Source organism: Mchenga conophoros, linkage group LG15 (genome assembly GCF_057382185.1).
Source record: "Mchenga conophoros isolate Kocher_MC1m ecotype Shallow Benthic linkage group LG15, M_conophoros_male_GT1.1, whole genome shotgun sequence".
NCBI classification, from domain to species: domain Eukaryota; kingdom Metazoa; phylum Chordata; class Actinopteri; order Cichliformes; family Cichlidae; genus Mchenga; species Mchenga conophoros.
The window spans coordinates 25,115,863-25,135,013 of NC_140540.1; the positions used below are offsets into that span (position 1 = coordinate 25,115,863).

Here is a 19,151-nt window from a genome sequence, read left to right on the forward strand (position 1 = left end):
CGCAGAAAGGAAGCGTTTCTGTGGAGGTCACAGGAAACTGTACTGTAGATCATCTACTAATTGGAAGGCAAAAGTGTCCTCAGGGAGGGAACAGTGTGTTAATCAGAGCATGAATACATGTGAATAGGGGAGCGAGGCATGATGTATCAAGTGCTTTAAGTGCTCCAGTGGAAAAGCTCGATATAAGAGTCGTTTACCAGGAGCACTGCGGCAGCCTTAAACCTGTGCAGTGACCCTCTGGTAAACCCAGAGTTTCTGCTTTTCTGATCACTTTAACCTAAATATTTAACACAGTTGTACTTCCTGCAGAGCATCGTTCTTTGCTTTCACACAAACATCTGACAATCTACCGGATTTGTTTTGTTGAATATCAGAAATGGTCTTCTTCCTCCTTCTTACAGCATTTTCAGCAGTATTAAAAATGAAATATGGTCCAACAAAAACAGTTTTTATTGAACAAACTTTAATGTTTACTTGCTTTAAAAAACCTTCAAGGCTGTAAACCTGTGAGAACCTCTGCTTTAAAATGACAGACGAATCGCGTGTTCTCAGGTGTTGATGATGTGCTGTGCTTGCAGATACCTGACGACCTCGTACGGAACGGGTCAGGACATCGACGAGAGGATAGTCGAAGGTGAGGTCGCTTCTGCTTCTCTCATCAGCTTCCTGTTGAGGTTTGAGTTTGAACTCGACTTCTTTCTCCCTTGCAGCGAACCCTCTGCTCGAGGCCTTCGGGAACGCCAAAACTGTCCGGAACAACAATAGCAGTCGCTTTGGGAAGTTCGTGGAGATCCACTTCAACGAGAAGGTGCTCAGGGCCGTTCTCGCTCAGTCGATCACGAGCTTTAACGTCTGCTGATGAAAGTTATGAATTACAAATGAAGCCGCACTTATTCAGCACGATCTGTTTACGTTGATCTTTCTGCTTTTGTGAAGAGACGCGATTTGCCCTCTGCCATCTCAGATGCTTACGCAGCATAAACTCAGTAATGAGGCCTCACTTATGATCATTTATCTCTTTTGTTTCGCTCTTGTTTATGTGTCCTATAAATCACCGTATTTCCATGTTACCCAAAGGCAGACTCTTCTTTGTGATTTCCAGCTTTATTATCTACATTTTTCTTCTTTAAACTATAATATGAGATAAATTCTTTATATTTAATATTTAATTTCCATTTAATTCACCATATAATTTATTATAATGACAAAGTGGCAGGATATGAAGATGAAACGCGCTGATAGATGCCATAAATGAGGTTTTTTTTTGGTTTTTCCCCTGCTCTTCCTCCTCAGAACGCCGTCGTGGGCGGCTTCGTGTCGCACTACCTGCTGGAGAAGTCGAGGATCTGTCGGCAGAGCCCCGAGGAGAGGAACTACCACATCTTCTACCGGCTGTGTGCCGGAGCTCCCGAAGACATCCGGCAGAAGTTTCACCTCAGCTCTCCGGACACGTTCCGGGTACGGATATTAAGATTTTTATCATCCTGACGCTCGATAAGCCCAATCAGATGGGCGGGGGCTGATGGCTGATGAATGAATGGAGGAGGTGCAGATGATGGGTGGGGGCCTGATCGCAGACTTGATGGAAGGACTCTGTATTTTTCTTGTTTCTGTCAAACCAGCACTGAGTGTGTTCTTCTTCATCAAAGCCCAAACCCCACAAAAGTCCTTCATCACCACGAGCTGCCCAAAATCTTAATCCGCCACTGAAAATAGTCCTCAAAACACCACAGTCTCCTGATGTTTAACTCATGTTTGCTGCCAAAATAATCAAAATAAAGAAGAGAGGGATGACTTTCCAAGCCCACGGTTCAACTTCTGGATGCTGCTGTGTTATTTTTATCACTTTATTTCTGTTTTTTTACTCTCAGCCAGTGCAGCAGTACAGTTAACTGTACAGCAGTAATATTATTGGTCAGATAGTTGCATTAAAAATGCTTTTTTACAATTTAAATTGGTTTAGTTACACAAAAAATTCAAGGAGAACTACTTTCTTTCTGCTTCCAGCATCGCACACCATTACTGTTTACGTCCTGCCAGGAGCACTCGAGGCTCTCGATGTTGCTCTTGCACAGTGATTTGGTTTGTGTTTGTAGTTTAGTTATTGCAGCCGAGGTTGAAGTGCCTCTGCCTGCAGTTGTTAGGTTTGAATCAAAAACGGGTAACGGTAGAATTTTTTTGTTATTACATAATTCTGTCTGAAGCCTAAACTCCCTCCAACTCCATATTTGTGCTCTTGTGCTCTCTATATTTGTCCTCTGTCTGAAACAAGCCAATTTAGCTCCTCCCCCTTTAAGCCAGCTCTCTTCTGACTGGCTGCTCTTCACGAAGAGAAGATGATCCCTCGTGATGTCATACAGATCCAAGGGTTGAAAAAACTATGTGGAACTGAGTGTTTGAAGCAGTTTGAAGGCTGAGCTTGTGGTTCATGCGTGTACATACACTGACCTCATGTGAAGCGTCGGCTGTGTGTGCTCAAAGTCTGCAGAGCCTGGTGTGGGTGTGACTCCTGGGTCGACTCTATGTTAGGAGGATTCCAAAAGATCTAAATAATGGTTTCAAAATCCAAGAAAGTCAGATGTCACACCCTTTAAACTAAGAAATTCAGCCTGCTCTTTCCCTGTTTGAACAGCAGGGGGCAGCTCATCCTCAGTAAAGCCCACCTGCTGCACATGCTCTGTTTATCAGCCGTCAGCGGTGGATGGAGAGCGGGGAGAGGGGGTGTCAGGTGCTCGTGTTTGCCATCAGGTTTGCCACCTGCAGCCACAAACGCAGACGTCCACAGTCCTGAGGTAACGGAGGCAAAAGCAGCCGTGATGGCTGTTACATGACGGTGATGAACTCGTGTTGATTTCTGTGCCGTCAACGCTCTAACATGTAATCTGTGACAGAGCTGAGAGGTTAGACGGGAACGTGTGACTTCTGAGTGCCTAGCAACCGGATTTTAGGGAAAACGACAACATCACAGATACACAAGAATCATGACAGCAAACTAAAGTTAAAAAGCAAACAGACTGAGAGATGATGGTTTTGCTTTCTTTTGGTTCACCTGAGAAGAGCTGACTCATCCTCATACTCACATCTTCTGGAGGAGAAGAAGAAAACCTGAGGTCACTTTCTTTGTTCAGGGTCGTTTCTTTTATTGGCAGCTTCTAAATTCAATCATCTACTCTCACCTCCGACGTTTGTTCTACGGCACCCGCCCCTGTCCCCCTGCAACTTATTACACCACCTGCATCTTCTGATGGTTCATGCATCTGCACTTTCCCCCGATGATGCGGAGGGAGAAAAATGCTCACACGGTTTGAGCCGTGATGAACTCCTGAAGTTCAGCTTTTGTGCATCACAGGAGGAGCTGAGGTGTGTTCAGGTCCACGAAGGCTTGTTTAAAGGGTCAAAGTGCTGATGACTCCAAAGAGAGCAAGAAGGTGTTTTCATCATCAAATACTGAAGAGGACATGAAGTGCACTTTTTTCTAAGGAGGGAAGAGAACATGAAGCAAAAAGGTAAAGGAAGAAAAACAGTGAATAAAGAAGGAAGCAATATGGGAAGATGCTGTTTCAGGAGGAAAGGCGGGAAGGAAGGAAAAAGGAGGAAAGTAAAAAGACAGAAGAATTTCACTTTTTAGAAGAGGTGGAAGAGGGGATAGAGGTTGAGGAAAGATGATAAAGAAGGAAAGAAATGGGAAGAAAGCTATAAGGAAGGACAGAAGGAAACAGATAAGATGAAGGAAGCAAGATGCAAACAAATGCAAGGGTGGAAAGAAGGAAATAGAAATAGAAGCGGTAACCAACGAGGCTAGATTAAGGAAATAAGGAGTCAAAGGAAGAAAGAGGGAAAGACAGAAAATGGAAATTAAGGACGTAGACAACACAAGGCTGAAGGAGGGAAGGAAAGAAGACAGAAATGGAGGGTAGAAAGGTGAAAAGAAAGGACATAACGAACCACATAAATATAAGAGTAGTCTAGATGAGTAGAATAGATGAGTGTGAAAAGAAGACATACAGGACAGGAGGCAGAGAGGGTGGAAGTAACTGAGGAAGCACCAGAAGGAGGATAGAAGCCAGGAAACAAAGGAATAAGGAGGGCTGGAAAAGAGAAGGACAGAAGGATGCAATGGAAGCTACATGAAGTCCCAGAAATCTTGAGAAAAAGTACTCAAGTATTTACTGCAGTAAAGGGGCCGAGGTGCATTTCACCTCGGCGGGGTGACTCTGAGGTTTTTCAGGAGGAAAACGAGACGCTCCCATCGGCGGTCTGCCGGGGAAATGGAGGACATTCGGTCCTCCCGGTGGCTTCGGCTCTAATGAAAGTTTTTGTTTATGTTCATCTTCTCGGCGAGAGAAGGGCTCGCCTCTGCAAACAACATAAGCCCTGGCTCGAACCAGCCTCCCCCTCTTCCCAAGACACCTGGGAGGTGAGCACCAGAGCCACTGTCATCTCGTGTCTGTGAAGAGAGGAGGAGGATGTCAGCAGAGCAAAGCTGCTTTTAATGCAAATGCAATTATCCAGGTGAACTCTGACCGTCTCTGAAGCAAAGCGTTTCCTGCACACAAACTCTGAGAGCACAGCGTTCCCATTTGACTGATGATTTAAGCCGTAAAACAAAGCGCTTCCATACATGGAGGCGCGAGGCCGCCTCTCAAACACTCGAGTCGGAAAATGACATTAGTGCAAAAACGCCAGTTTCTGCTGCTTCATTTCTAGTTATTGTTGCTATGTTTTAACTTTGACAACAGGACATTTAGCTGGATTTGTTTCATTTCTGCTCATTTTTTACCTTTTGAAACTGCATCTTGAAGTGTTTTAGATGTACAACTTCACAGGACGAGCCTAAACCTAAACTCCACTCTGAGATAAATATACGAATAAAGTTGTTTAAGAAAAATGCTGATAATAGTAAGTGACTCATATAAGACTACAGAAATTCACATTTTCTATTGAAAATATTATTTTTCCCTTAGTTATACTAGTCTGAAGCTTGTGCAGTCCTCCTTAATGTAATCAGTTATTAAAATGTATTTCCATGGCTCTGATTTTGCATATTTATAATAACACAGTGATGATAATTTTATTTCAGTTGTACTTTTCATGCAAGTGCTTTCCAGAGCAGGGAGTGCCAATAAAAATACATACATTTAAAAAGAATGGATAAATAATCAAAATGAGTTAGTTTTTTCCCCCCAGGATTTATAAAAGCTATGACAACGAACTAAATACTAAGTTAAAAACAGCAAACCAGAGATAAAAAAATCAAAGCTGCTGTCAGTCCAGGGGTCTGAGGATAAACAGCCTTTAATGTCTGATAGTTTTGGATCTTTATCTTTTATTTGTAGTTTTCAGGACTCTGGACTCCAAAGACCACCTCTGTCTGCCGAGTGCGATTCAAAAACCTTTTTTGTTCTTTGAAGCTGACAAACTGCGTGATAGTTACATTTATGAAGTCGAGACCCAAACAATCGAAGAAGCTAAAAGACCCAACTTAGCAGATCTTTCCCCCCATGGTGGTCTGAGGAAGAAGTTCAGGGCATTTCTGCTGGAATGAAAGCACGGTGGATTAATCTTATGAGTCTTTTTTTTTTTTTTTAATGGCAGACTTGCACAAGAACAGCTCACGAGGTTAACCACACCGGCTTGTATAATGTCGGGTGATTTCTGATGTGCTCTTTCTTTTTAATCTGCCTTTGAAACTTTGCTCATCTTTCCTCTCTCTTGTGTCTCATTGCTTTGCAGTACCTGAACAGAGGATGCACTCGGTTCTTCGCTACCAAAGACACAGACAAGCACATCATGCAGAATCGGAAGAGCCCAGAGGTACAGTATGCAGAAAAGTCTCTGAGTTTAACCAGTTTATGAAACCTGGACCACAAAATAAGCAGAAAAACACAGTTTCACTGAAATGTGAGGCTGATATTACGATATTACAGCAATAAAGCAACATACTGATCATTCCAGTTGTATATTTTATTGTTGAACTCTGAATCATGCAAAGCTGCTCTAACAGAGTTCAGAATAATTCTTATATTCATGATTCTGGGACCTGTGCAGCTTCTCAAATCATCCTGTATCTGAAAAGAGGTGTTTTAGCCCCTCCTCCTTTAAGTAAACTGTATTCTGATTGGCTGCCACTCATAAACACTGAGTTTGGACAGCAGGTGGGTGGGGATTCTTGCCGGAGGTGATCATATCTGGGATATCCACACTCTGTGACATCAAAAAAACTGCGAGTTTAGATAGATCAGATACAGATCTGATGAGGTGATTTGGTTTCCACAAACAAGTTTAGTTGCTAAATTGAGCTTTTGAGCTGCAAATTTTCCCTTTTTTCTTTTCTTTAAACAGCAGAGAGGACTTTTTGTCCTCTTGTAGCTGCAGTAAATTTGTGTCCCCCAATAATTCCATTTCTTAGAAAGGAAACTCTAAAAACTGAGAAGAAAAACGTCGACTCATGCCCCTGTGGGCTGGAAGAAGGGAAACGGTCGCTTTGCAAACTCCATTAGCTCCTTGTTAAACCCGACTCAGCAGATTCGTTCACGTCGTTACGCCCTCCAGCTCCGCTTTTCTTCTCACAGTCGTTGTGTGAGCGAGCCTCTCTTATCTCTCCGATCACTCTGTCTGTTTGTCCAGTGGGAGCTTTTCAGAAAAGAATAAAAGATCTAAGAAGTTGGCTTTAACTTATTTGTCAATGTGTGAAATAGTCTTTTTTTTTTTTTTTTTATGGGGGAAAAGAAGAAGAAACCTGCCTGTGAAGCACGTGTGTGTCTTCACTGATAATTACAGACTTTTCATGAGAAACGTGTGTGATGTTTTTCATCTACACAGAAAACCAACATGTGAAAGACTGAAAAATGAAAGAATTTATCCTGCACACGAATAAAAGTCCAAATTCTGATTCAGCCAGTACAATGCTTTTGCACGCCCAGCTTTGGTTTGTATGTCTGTTAAATTATTTCATTTAAATGATCTTTTTCTAAATTTGTTTGATGATCTGAAACATTTATTTGTTACAAATATGCACAAAAATAAGAAATCATGAAGTACATGAGTACAGCTTCACCATCATGACAGCGAACATCTGGAAGCAGCTGTTTCACTTCATGGCTGTAACAGCTGTAGCTGGAAGAAGCTTTCAGTTAAAATAGAAATTGAAGGAAGGAGATTTACAAAAATCAGGTTTCAGCTTCTTAGATTTTCTTCAAAAACATATATCGGTGTTAAAAATTTAGAAACAAAAAAAATCACGTATCACACAGCAAACGACCAGCACAAAAATGGACTCTGTAAGCTGCTGGGAGCAGAGAGATTCTGGTCCATGCTGACGTGACAGCTTCACAGACTGCACAGAACATCTGTGATGAGAATCAGAGGCGCTCTGTTAGATTTAACTGTGGACTCAGGCAGGCTGTGGGGTTTAGATGGTGCTCGGATGATACAAGGCAGGATGGATCCAAATTCTGTTGAGTCTGTGTGAACTTTATATCAGTTTCCTGTTTTTTGGCTTGCAAGACGGACACCTGGTGTGGTCTTCTGCTGCTGTAGCCCATTCAGAGATGCTCATCTGCATACCTTCACTGAAATGAGTGTTTAACCCTGTCAGGTCAAAGCAGTCTGGCCATCACTCTCCTGTGACATGTGACTGGATATTTTCTCCCTTGTGTGGGAAACTCCCAGCAGATCAGCAGCTTCTGAAACACTCGGACCAGCCTCAATCCAATCTCATCGACTTATTAGATGTAATATTTAATGAGCAGGTGTGTCTAATAAACTGGCCTGCAAGTGTATACGGTTAAATAATAGGCCCATAAGGCGATAAGAACGGCATTGGGAATCTTAGAACTAATTGAAAGTTTGAATCTGAGGTTGTTCGTTAACACGCTGGTCCATCTGTGCTACCTAAAGCCTCAGAGATGGAAATAAACTGACAGTAAAGCTTTGATTATATGCATTTCGTTACGAGGCAGCAGATAATCCTAACAGCAGCCACCCTGTGATAATTCATTAGTGCTGTTGTGTAATGTTCTTGCCTGAAATTGCTCGCTGCAAACAGGCTCTGCTTATATAATCTCCTTGTTTTCAGATGCTTCATATATAAACAGCAAACATTTTAATTAGCAGCCAGACCGAGAGCCTCGGTGCAGCGCGGGACATTTAACGCTGTGCATTAATAAGAGAAGCTCATCATGTGAAATGAGCTCCTTTCTTTGCCTATGGCTTTTGATTAATTATGCACAAGTGTTCTATTACAGCGTCTGTACACGGCTTCCTCTGCAGTGCGTCGGTATTAATTATTGCAGCCATTAACAGGAGCACGGACGGTACATCGGAGCGCTGCTGAAGATGGCGGATGGAAAGAGGAAGAATCCGGTCGCACACATCCATCACTGGTGGTTAAGAGCATTGTCGTTTTAGTCTTTCATCTTCATCTCACCGAAGATTTAAACTGTACAGGTCTCTCGGTGAAGAGCAAGAATAGTTCAAGGTCTTACAGAACAGTTTTTGTAAGGTCTTTATGTGAGGTACTCCTAAAATTGGATCCGGTACAGTCTCTAAAACAAGTCTACCAACACTGTCCTCTATGATGATATATGCACAGCCATCCGTCCATCCATCCAGCAACAGTCTAAGACCTCCCTCACCCCGGCCACCTGTTCCAGCAACTTGCCCCCCTGTTGTTCCAGAGAAATATAATCTCTCCAGAGAGTCCTGGGTCTGTCCCAGCACCTCCTCCCGATAGAACCTCCCCGAAACGCCTCAACTGGAGGCTCCAGAGGTGGCATTGTTGGAGTTTAATGCTTTGTGGACTGGGTTGGAGGTCCTGGTGCTGCTTTTAAATCTGGTTATATGCACATTCAGTCTACCTTCAGTTTTATTCACGTAGCAGACCTTTATCTGGCTCAATGAACTGTGACTCAGTTCAGAGTCACAGTCGTCTTTGCTTTGTAGATGTTTTATAGAACCCCAAGAATCAGATGATTCTGTGTGAGCAGCATTTGGCAGGAAGAAACCTTCTGTAGAACCAGACTCGGGGACGGGAAGCCATCCGTGACTGACAAAAGAAAGTTTATAGATGCCGTGCATCATGGGAAGTCCCAAAGCAGTGTTATCATACAGCACGTTCTTATTCCTCAAAGTGTCCAAAATTCCAAACAGCAAACCAGTAAAACAACAATAAACACAAAAAACAACTCTAATATTAAATTCCAGTGACATCAGGGTTTCTCTTCAGAATAAAAACATGCAGAAGGAGAAAGAAGCTGACTGATTTTTCGACAGATCTGCTCCTCGTCCTTTAAGTCAGCGCAAGGGTGAAATAGATCAGGTGTCAAACTGTGGACTCGCAGAATTAAACTGTTTTTGGCAGAATGAAAAAAACAGATTGTTGGACAACGGTCCTTTTGTTGTAGCCCGGGAAACACAATTATCTGGCAGCATCAGAGTGGGAGGCTTGTTTAATAGAAAGGAGGCACACAAAGGAAGAAAGTTGTCCTGGGAAATGATCTTCGGAAAGTTTGTTTTTTGCGTGTCCTCTTGCTTTATTTCATGACTTCCTCAGAGACCCAAGTAAAGAAGTATTTGCAGACAATCTCCAGCTTTTGTGCCTTAACTTGAGCTCTGGGAGGGAGGGCGTGCGGCAGGGCAACTCAGGTAATATCTGATAAAATCCCGGATCACAGAGGAATATCCCGCATTAACTGTGAGGCGGCCTCGGAGATCAAACGTTAGGGAAACTCGAGCTTCGCCCCTCCCGCCCGGTCCTTCGGGTTCACGAAGACAAATTGTGAGCGGGATCAGTCCCAGATTAGCTCGAGTGTAGCTGCTGTAATCTCTGATAAATGATGTGCTGTATGTCTCCTCGCTGCTCCGGCTCGTGTCACGCAGGACGACCAGGTGATTGGCTGTTTCTCCTCTCGCTTCTGACTTTCCGAGCATGCTTTCAGCTCTGCAGTGCTTTCTGCTCCTTCCTGCTTTGTAGAAAATAATCGAGCCTTTCAGTCAACCTGTGTCTGCTTTTGTGCATCTGGGAATGTCACAGTGCAGTCGGCCTGTCTCAGAAATGGGAGCTTTGCTGGTCCAGCCCATCGAAGATCCAAGTGGACCGTATGTGGCTGTCTAAAGGAATTACTTATCTTAGCTTAATGGCTGCCTGAAGCTGTCCTGTGCCTAGATTTGACTCCACTGTGGAGTTTATTCTAGATGCGACAATATTTATGTCACTTCCACCCAAAACTGCAATATTAACTAACACTTAACTTTATTTTGATTTATATCCTAAGTTTGGATTTGACTCTGCACTGAAATAAGCGCAATGGTGGCTGACAACAAACCACAAGTGCCGTGTTTTCTTCATTGCAGTGAATTACTCCTGTTTCATAATATCAAATCTGCGTAATTATACAAACTGGGGTAAATAAATACCAGAACAATAATTTATTAATAATAATTTGTTACATTGTAACACATTAATGTTGCAGCTGCAGATGATTTTAGTCAGGCTGTTTCAAAACAGGACCACATATTCACAAATGCACATTTTAAATAGAGCACAGAGTGTAGTGCATAGGTGTCAAACTCTGGCCCGCGGGCCAAATTTGGCGCGCAGCCTAATTACATTTGGCCCGCGAAGCCATACCAAATGACTATTAGAGCTGGCCTACTGGTATTATACAGCTAACATATATATTGTTTAGTATTAAGCTTTGCTTGTTCCATATTCAGTTTTCCAGAAAAACTTATTTGAGTCCATAAGAAAAGATTCATTCTTATATCTGGAGGAAGATTTTTTTTTTCAATAAATATTAATGTTAGCCCACGACTTTGTTCCAGTTTTGAATTTTGCCCCACTGTGTATTTGAGTTTGACACCCCTGGTGTAGTGTTTTCATCCTTAATGCAGTGGAGTAGAAGCAGAAAGCAGTACAAGTACTCAGTTACCTTCCATAACCTGTCCTATGTGAGCACCCAGCCCATTAGTGTTTGCCGGGAGGCTGCTGGGCTCTGGCCTCGTGCAGGTTTCAGCTTCTGTGTTGCTAAAGTTTTTCTTCAGATGATTTTCAGGCGTCTAAGTGAAATTTATTCACATTTTTGTCTCATAACCAAAACTCCTAATGCTCCTAATGCTTCTAATGTGTAAATAAATACCGGTTAAACTGACTGATGTTTGCAGAAATGCTCCCTTCTGGCTGTTGATTCGACTGCTTGAGCTCTATTGGCGAGGGGGAAGGGAGAGAGAAATCTGGAGAGAACCTGATTAAATGGAAGAACCGGCTAAGCAAAATAATTCGTTTTCCACTTAATCCACTATCACAAGGGACACGCGTGCGCTGGCGTCTATAGTTTAGCCCGTGGTTATCGTTACATTGCGGCATTCCTGAGTGAGTTTTTCAGGTGTGTGTGTTTTTCTTCCTACTTCTCTCTGCTGAAGATTGTGCTTCTTCTTTCGCTGCCTGCTCTGCTTTGTGCAACACGATCAGTGATAAACAGGGTGATTGCTGCACTCCGCAGAGTGAAAGCATTCGGCTCGAGATTAAGTTAGAATGATTTGGAGATTCAGATTTCTCCAAAGTGAAGGAAGAGAAGAGAGCAGGTAGGCAGAAAGGTAAAAATGACAAGCGGTAAAGAAATGAAGTTAGAAGTGAGTTGTGTAAGAAAGGACATGAGAATAAAAATATGAAGGAGATGGAGATGAACGAAGATTTTTAAATGTCGGTGACGTTTTCTCTCCTGGTTCCTCAGCACACAAAGTCGGGCCCGTTGAAGGACCCGCTGCTGGACGACCACGGCGACTTTGCCAGGATGTGCGTAGCCATGAAGAAGATCGGCCTGGACGACACAGAGAAGCTGGATCTGTTCAGGGTGGTGGCCGGCGTGCTGCACCTCGGCAACATCGACTTCGAGGAGGCCGGAAGCACATCAGGTGAGAACAAGAAGTCACACATGTGAACCTGTTTTTGGACTTGGAGAAGACGTTTCACGTCCTTTGTGTTCTTTGGGTTTGTGGGGCATCGCTCCTGTTGTCACGGGGTGTTCGGTCCGTTTACAACCTCAGACAGAGTTTTGGTCAGACTCAGTCAGAGTGTAGTCGATCGTATTGGGGGAAACTTGGTTCATTATTTTGCAGACTTTTTGAATCTGCTGATTGGTAGATGACTACTTGGTCCGGAAGCTTCTTGGAGATGATGTGATTCTGTTGACAACCTGCAGTTTGGTGCCCAGAGCGAAGTCACCGGGTTGTGAATTGGCACCTCTAAGTTCAAGGCTGTGTCTTATTCCGGGCTGGGAATGAGTCGCTGCTCCGATTGGAGGAGTTTGGTGTCCCGACTCGTGCTCAGCAGTGAGTGAAGAAGGAGCAGGAGGCTCACTAATGCAACGTACACGTTAGATGTAGATCAAGGCTGTTGATCTACATTCCCACCATCACCTTCAGCCACGAGCTGTCGAGCACACCGAACATTTAAAACAGAAAAACGTGAAATTCATTAACAGCGTCGTGAAGATAATAAACCCTTAAACTTTCTGAGAACCTCAATCAAACTTCTTTTTTCTGCATCCCAGGTTGGTTGATGTGTCGCTGCCATTTTGACTTCCTCAATTTGTCATTCAAATGTCAGATTTCACACGGAGATGATTCCAATCAAACACAAATAGCACAAGGCCAAACAGGTCGTTCTCTTCGACTTTAAAAATGCAAAGACGTCACGTCGAAGCATTCACTGAAAGACGGGAGGGAAACGCAGCTGTAGTTGATGTGGGGATGGATGTCAGGTTTACCTGCATGATCACGCTGCATTAAAATCACAGTCCTGAACAGGAAGGCATTTTAAAAAAGTGCCTTTGTGTGTGTTGGTGCTGCTAAAGCCCGTAACGCCGTCTGACCTGAAATTTAGCTAATGTGAATAAAGTTCTGCACCGAAATGTTATTTAATTAAACTTCCTGTGCTTGTGGTTTACATATCCAACCGCGTCCATCAGTCTGTCTGACAGAGAGCACCGATGGAGCGATTAGTTGTGCACATTTTCCAGAGTTTGGACCTTCCTGTTTGCACCTTCACTTCCACTCACTGATTACGTTTTAGCACTAAAGCCTACTTCAAGAACCCTTCTCGATCACTCTCCACGGTCATAAGTGAGCCACAATCCCAGCTTTGATGAAGCTGTGCTGATTGATGCCCCAGAAAGGAGAAAAGGGTTGCGTAATCCACAAACCTTTTGTGTGGCTTTGCTGTTTGTTTATTAACCAGCTAGTTATTAAGTCTGCTAACAGAATAATAAGAAATTAAAACTACACCAGAAAGATTGACCCCAACAGATCAGGACGGATCAGGACGTGAAGCACTGTAACTCGACGGAGTGCGACGTGGCTGGTCGTGAGCTCTAACTGATGAGGTGGGCGTTCTCCGAGCGGAGCCCTGCGGCGCTCCGTGATTGCATTTGCTCTGTATCAGAAGTCATCCATCTCTCGGGCTTCCCAGCTCCTAAACGGCACCGGTTTGGCTCCTGAGAGGCCGACGCCTCTTTGATCTCATCCCTCAAAGCTCTGTGCTGTGATTGATTGCTGTAATATTCAGCCTCGATCTCCCTCCGTCTCACTTCAGCCTCGTTGCGATGGCTGATAGATGTCGCGGGTCTGACAGCGGCGTCACGGAAAGACGTTTTCTTCTTGTTGCACTTTGTTTTTTTTCGCAGATGAAAAACACTCAGAACACTAATGACTAATCTCGAGTTATTTTTCTCTGGCTGAGGGGAAATTCATTAATTACACAGCCAACAAACTAATTCTGTAATTATTCCAGTGAATATTTCAGGGATTATGCTCTCTGCACTCGCAGAGGCATTTTTCTGTGCCTCGTTTTTCCACAGCGGTTAAGACTCGAACCCTCAGGGAGGCTCAGTTTCCATGAAAATCAGCTGATCCTTTGAACTTCAACTCGGTCTTGAAGTTCCTCCCCGTCGTTTTCTCCCTGCGCCGGAAAGAAGAGGAAGCACAGCAGGGAGCCTATTAAACGGAAAGGTTCTCACAGCAGGGGGCTCACTTGGCACATGTTTTACAGTAAACGAGGACAGAGCGTTCAGGCCGAGGAGCCAATCAGATGGGGCTATTGAGACGGGCTTGGCTTGCAGTTGCAGAGCGGTCCCTCGGGGAGCTTTTAAAGAATATTTACTTATCTTAGACCCAGAAAGCATGTAGAAGTCAAGTTCATTTAAACAGCTATTCCTAATGCCGCCGTTCACACAGGAGGATTTCATTTATATGAGTTTTCCAGTGCGATCTGACCAATCGGACCGCAGCATTTGGCAATGAGTGCGCTCGTAGCTGAAAGCACGCATCAGCACTGAATATAGGATGATATGGAAACAGTCAAATAACTTCGACTGCATCTCTCAGCCTGTTTGTGGTTTTCAGGTTCTTTGATCACATGACAAAAGAGAGCGAGAGGGCGGTCTCATTAAAACGTTTCCATCAAGGATGAGTGGTGTAGAGCGGGGACGTTCTAATGAGGTCCAACCTTTAGCCAACAGATTAATTAGCGGATTCATCTCTGCTGTTTGGCTGTAATAAGTCCACTCAGACGACGGTGCTCTGAACGGCAGGATGGAGTCTCTTCAAAAGGTCAAACTGCTCTGAATGTTCTCATTTCAGCTCGTTGTTAAAGTCTTCCCATGAATCTCCTTTGGCGCTGGTGTCAACGCTCGCTTCTTCTCTGGACTCGATTCATTTCAGAGTAAACTGAGAAATCTATCCAGAGAGGCTGGAAATAACGGTCCTTAATTAACTGGGATTCATGTCCAAGTGTTCGTCTTCTGTTCTGATTTGTGGTTTGAGCGCTCGCCTCTGCGGGGCCTTCTTTCACCCTCCAGTTATCGATTAGGTATTAGCTTAGCTTAGCTTTCAGGGGCTATCGATTCCTGGCATTGATCGGAGGAGCAGCTGTAATGATGTGAAGCCGTGTCACGGGGGTTCACGGCTGCTCTAATCCAATCTTTGATGTGAACGGCTTCCGTCAGCAGCCTCAGCCCTGAACACCATCGGACCGCCTTTCATGTGAGAAACCAACTTGTCACTTCCTGTGGTCTGTTCACATGCCGAGGCGTTCATACGTAAAAGCCTGCGTCATATACGGCCTTCATCTTATAGTTGGATTCACTTGTCATGCGAGTGCTCGCTGTCTGGTAAGTGTGGGGGGTTTAGCAGGTTGCTACATTCATATTTTACATTCACGTAATCCTTTGGTGGGTCGGATCAGCTGCTGCCGCCATCGGCACAGAGCGGTATAGAAACAGCTTTTCTCCTTTTTCTCCTGCTCACAGTGAGTTAGGAAAAGATGAATCTTCATTGATCCAGCAGGGGAAACATGACCTTTTTAAATTGAAAATTTCAATAAATAACCCTACCCCTGACCCTAGATGGGAAGAAGTGTGGCATGGCTCCATAGTGGGGCTATTAAAGTGTAAAAATATAAAGGAAGTCTTGTGAGGTGTTAAAATATCAAAGTGAAAGGAAATGAGGAACATGTTCACAAAGACTTGCAGATGCATATAGATTTCGCCCCACCAGCATTTTTCCCATTTTCTGTAACCGCTGATTTATGTCGTGCTTTAAAGTGACCTCACAGCCGACGACACATCCGCTCTCTGGTGGAGTTTCACTTGTTGTGCATCTCACAGTTTCTATAAAGCGACACACGGTTGAGTTTAAGAAGCACACGTGTGATTGTTCACTGCTTTATCAGTGATGTATGAGTACAGGAGTTCGGAGATTCTCTGATTGCACATAGGAAGATGTAAAGATGAGACTTGTGGATGTTCTCCTCTGGTGGTCAGCAAGGCATGGTGACGTCACAGTTGGCATGCAACGACCAATGCGTTGACCATAAATCAGACCAAGAGTTTTGGTTTTAAAACCTGTGAAAATGTGGGTTGGTTCTGAAAAGACACCAGGTTAGAACTCCGTGTGGACCGCTGTAGTAATCATGCTCCAGGCTGTAAAAGCCAACCAGAAGACGTTTCTCTTAAGAGCACTCAAAACTTACATTGCTGTCAAACAAAGCAACAAACATTTCTTGAAGCGCCACTTTGATTTCTGGGTTTCCGGGTCAGGAATGTGTAGCTATTGTGCAATGCATTCCTCGGGTTGGATTCAATAAAAGTCTATAAGAAAACAGCCCTACATTCCTGGCTGCTCAGGCAAGATACTGAAACGCGAGTTGCTCCTGACATGCTGATGGGAGTGTGTGTGAATATTAGATAAATAAGTGTGTGTGTGTGTGTGTATATTCAGTACGAGTTTTGCCCTTTTCCTCGTCTTGCAGGCGGCTGCGCCATCAAGAACCAGTCGAGTCAGACGCTGGAGCACTGCGCTGAGCTGCTTGGCCTGGAGGAGGAGGACCTGCGGGTCAGTCTCACCAGCAGAGTCATGCTCACGACAGCAGGGGGCGCCAAAGGAACGGTGATCAAGTAAGAAGCTTCTGTCACTCACACAGACACACACACAGTCAGACAGCTGTGTTCACATCAGAGGACCTTTCACTGATTTATGTGCTACCCATGATCACTGCATTACTAACACTAACCAATAGTTTATTACAATGATGATGTCACGGGGACCAGAGGAGGTCAGGTCACCACCAGAACGTCTCTCACACACACACACACACACACACACACACACACACACACTGACATTTTGAGGATCTCAGAGACCGCCTTGCTGCTGTTGGGTGGGGCCTCATGCTGAGAGGGACTACAGGTGTTTTGCTGACTTTAAGCCAACCGGTTTGTTCCTTTGAGCTCTGTGGTGTCGACCAGTTTAAAATGAGACGCTCTCACACATAAAAACCACCAGCTGTGCCTTTAGAAGGAGCGTAGAGGAGCATGAGAGTGCGTGCTCGTCTCAGAGGGATTTTACTGATGATGATGATAAAGGTTTTAGGCTGTAGTTTGGCACCACCTGGAGCTCCGTCTTTATATCAAGGACCACAAAGGAAGCACATCTTTGACTTTTATCTTTGTCTGTGTGATTTCATCTCTTTCATTCCTGGATTTTTTTTAAATTGCTTTTAACTGTCAGAAAACATTACTTGTAACTATTTGCTGGATAACATGGCAGCTTTTGCACAGTGGGAGGAAGCACTGACATTCTCCTCTTGATCACGTAGATTTGTAAAGCAGGGCTTCTTACGGCTCAGTTTAACTACAGAGCAATGTTTACTCCTAATGCCAGTCAGGAAGGCACCTGCTGTAAATCTTGGCCAGATCAACCAAGTGGATCATGAAAAATTAGATTTCCTTACTGGCTCGGTCAGGGCTCGGGTTAAGGACCGCCTCCGGTGCGGCAAACCGTGTTACTGTTTACCGAAAACAAAGGACGTCCAAGTGTGGTGCATAGACTGTATGTAAAAGATGTACATAGTCATTGGCTTAATATATATTGTCCTGAAGCCTCGATTGGAACATTTTGGCCGTGCTGGTGTTTTCAAAGCGGGAATGACAGACCTTCAATTATGAAGTAGCCACATCCCAAAGTGTGGAACATGGTCCCCAAGTGGGTTGTGAAGGTACTCCAGGTAATTTCTGTGAAATATTTACACTTTAAAAAGAAACTGAACTAATAAATAAAGTCATAGGATTTAAATATCAGTTACTTACTGTAATTTTTCCTCTTGCAATGTCTTTGTGATCCTGAACTCCTCTCATATCCCATCATTAGGAGGGAAGACGTTAGTTTGGAGAGACAAGCTATAAAAGTTCAACAAGAGAATCACTAGATCGAAATGATCCATTGAAATTCTTGATGAGATGTGATTATAGGTTTGGCTGGGAGCGTAACATTGGGCATTCAGTACCCTTCAAAACTGTCTGTGGTGTATATTTGCTGTCTTGAAGCTTTGTGTTTGGTCTCCACCAACCTGCGTGTGAAGTATCTGCATCCTGAATGCACGGCAGTGTTTCCAGTTAAACTCTGTGTCTGCCGGCTGTTTGCTGCCGAGCGGAGCCTCCACGTGTTCACTTTGAGTTTTCAGTGAACTGAAACACGTTTTCCTGTCTGACAGCTCTCACCGTACAGCTTCTCACACTGTTATTGTTTAAAAAAAAATCTACTGTGCCTGCAAAAAGAATTGACAGTTTGAAGCTTGACTGAAAGCTTCAGAACAGCTGCCGAGTGGAGTTTGTACTCTGAGACTCAGATAGAAGTTGAGTAAATATGGTCATAATTTTATTTTAACTTTGTTTCGTGTTTTTTAAACCTTCCTTCTCCTACTGCATCTTTTGTAGGGTGTCCTACGTAACTCCTCGCTAAGAGCCGGCTGACTCTCCGCCTCATCTCGTTGTCCTGATAAACACCTGATTGAATCTGAGTGTTTTTGCCAAAACTTATTATGAATAAAGTGGAGGGCCATCTGGACTCTGATTGAAGCGCCGGGATGCTCAAATGAGGTTGATTTGAAAAGGTCAGAGTGGTGGCTGAATGTTTCAGGAAGGTCGTTCCATCGTATTTTTCATGTTTTCCTTCAGAAACACAAGAAAAATACGAAACAACCAAGCACGTACGCCCAGAATCCATATCAGCTGATCGGGGGCCAACAACCACATGGTCACATAGTTTCAACCCATCGGTGTCCCTGGCAGTAAATCGAAGCTGTAGGTATCTCTAATCCCCTCAAACTCTTTGACGTTTTCTCCAGTGAATAATCAGGAAAAGAAGATCAAACATCTACAAAAGAATCAACCAGAATGAGTCAGTTTTTAGCTTTAGATCAGGGGTGGGAAACTCCAGGCCTCAAGGGCCGGTGTCCTGCAGGTTTTAGATGTCTCCTTGATCCAACACTGCTGATTTAAATGGCTAAATCACCTCCTCAACATGTCTTGGAGTTCTGCAGAGGCTAGTAATGAACTTTTGATTCTGATTTGATTCGATTCTTTGATTTGATTCGTGTGTTTTGACCCAGGCTTGAGGCCTAAAGTTCCCCTACCCCTGCTTTAGGTGATGACACAAGGGCTTGAAACGCTGAAATACGGTACCAAGTCTCAGTCCACCCCAGTGCCCTCACTGGTCTCTAATTCTTTCGATAGTCACAGTGTGACGGGAACATTTTGCTCTTTGCTGCACAGAAGGGTTGGGTGGTGCCAAGAAAGCTAAAGCAGTACTTGGAAGCC

The 19,151-nt window shown here is 44.0% G+C and overlaps 1 protein-coding gene across 5 annotated transcripts in view; it reads left to right on the top strand.

Annotated features, from left to right (window-relative positions):
• The window catches only part of LOC146558463 (unconventional myosin-VI), a 151,157-nt gene that overhangs the window by 38,059 nt on the left and 93,947 nt on the right, over positions 1–19,151 (top strand). For all 5 annotated transcript variants that reach the window (XM_085247564.1, XM_085247565.1, XM_085247566.1 and 2 more), the window contains exons 7-12: positions 579–634; positions 711–808; positions 1,294–1,458; positions 5,734–5,814; positions 11,733–11,913; positions 16,307–16,451. In XM_085247564.1, the coding sequence (XP_085103690.1) occupies positions 579–634; positions 711–808; positions 1,294–1,458; positions 5,734–5,814; positions 11,733–11,913; positions 16,307–16,451 (726 nt within the window). The remainder of the gene's footprint in view (positions 1–578; positions 635–710; positions 809–1,293; positions 1,459–5,733; positions 5,815–11,732; positions 11,914–16,306; positions 16,452–19,151) is intronic.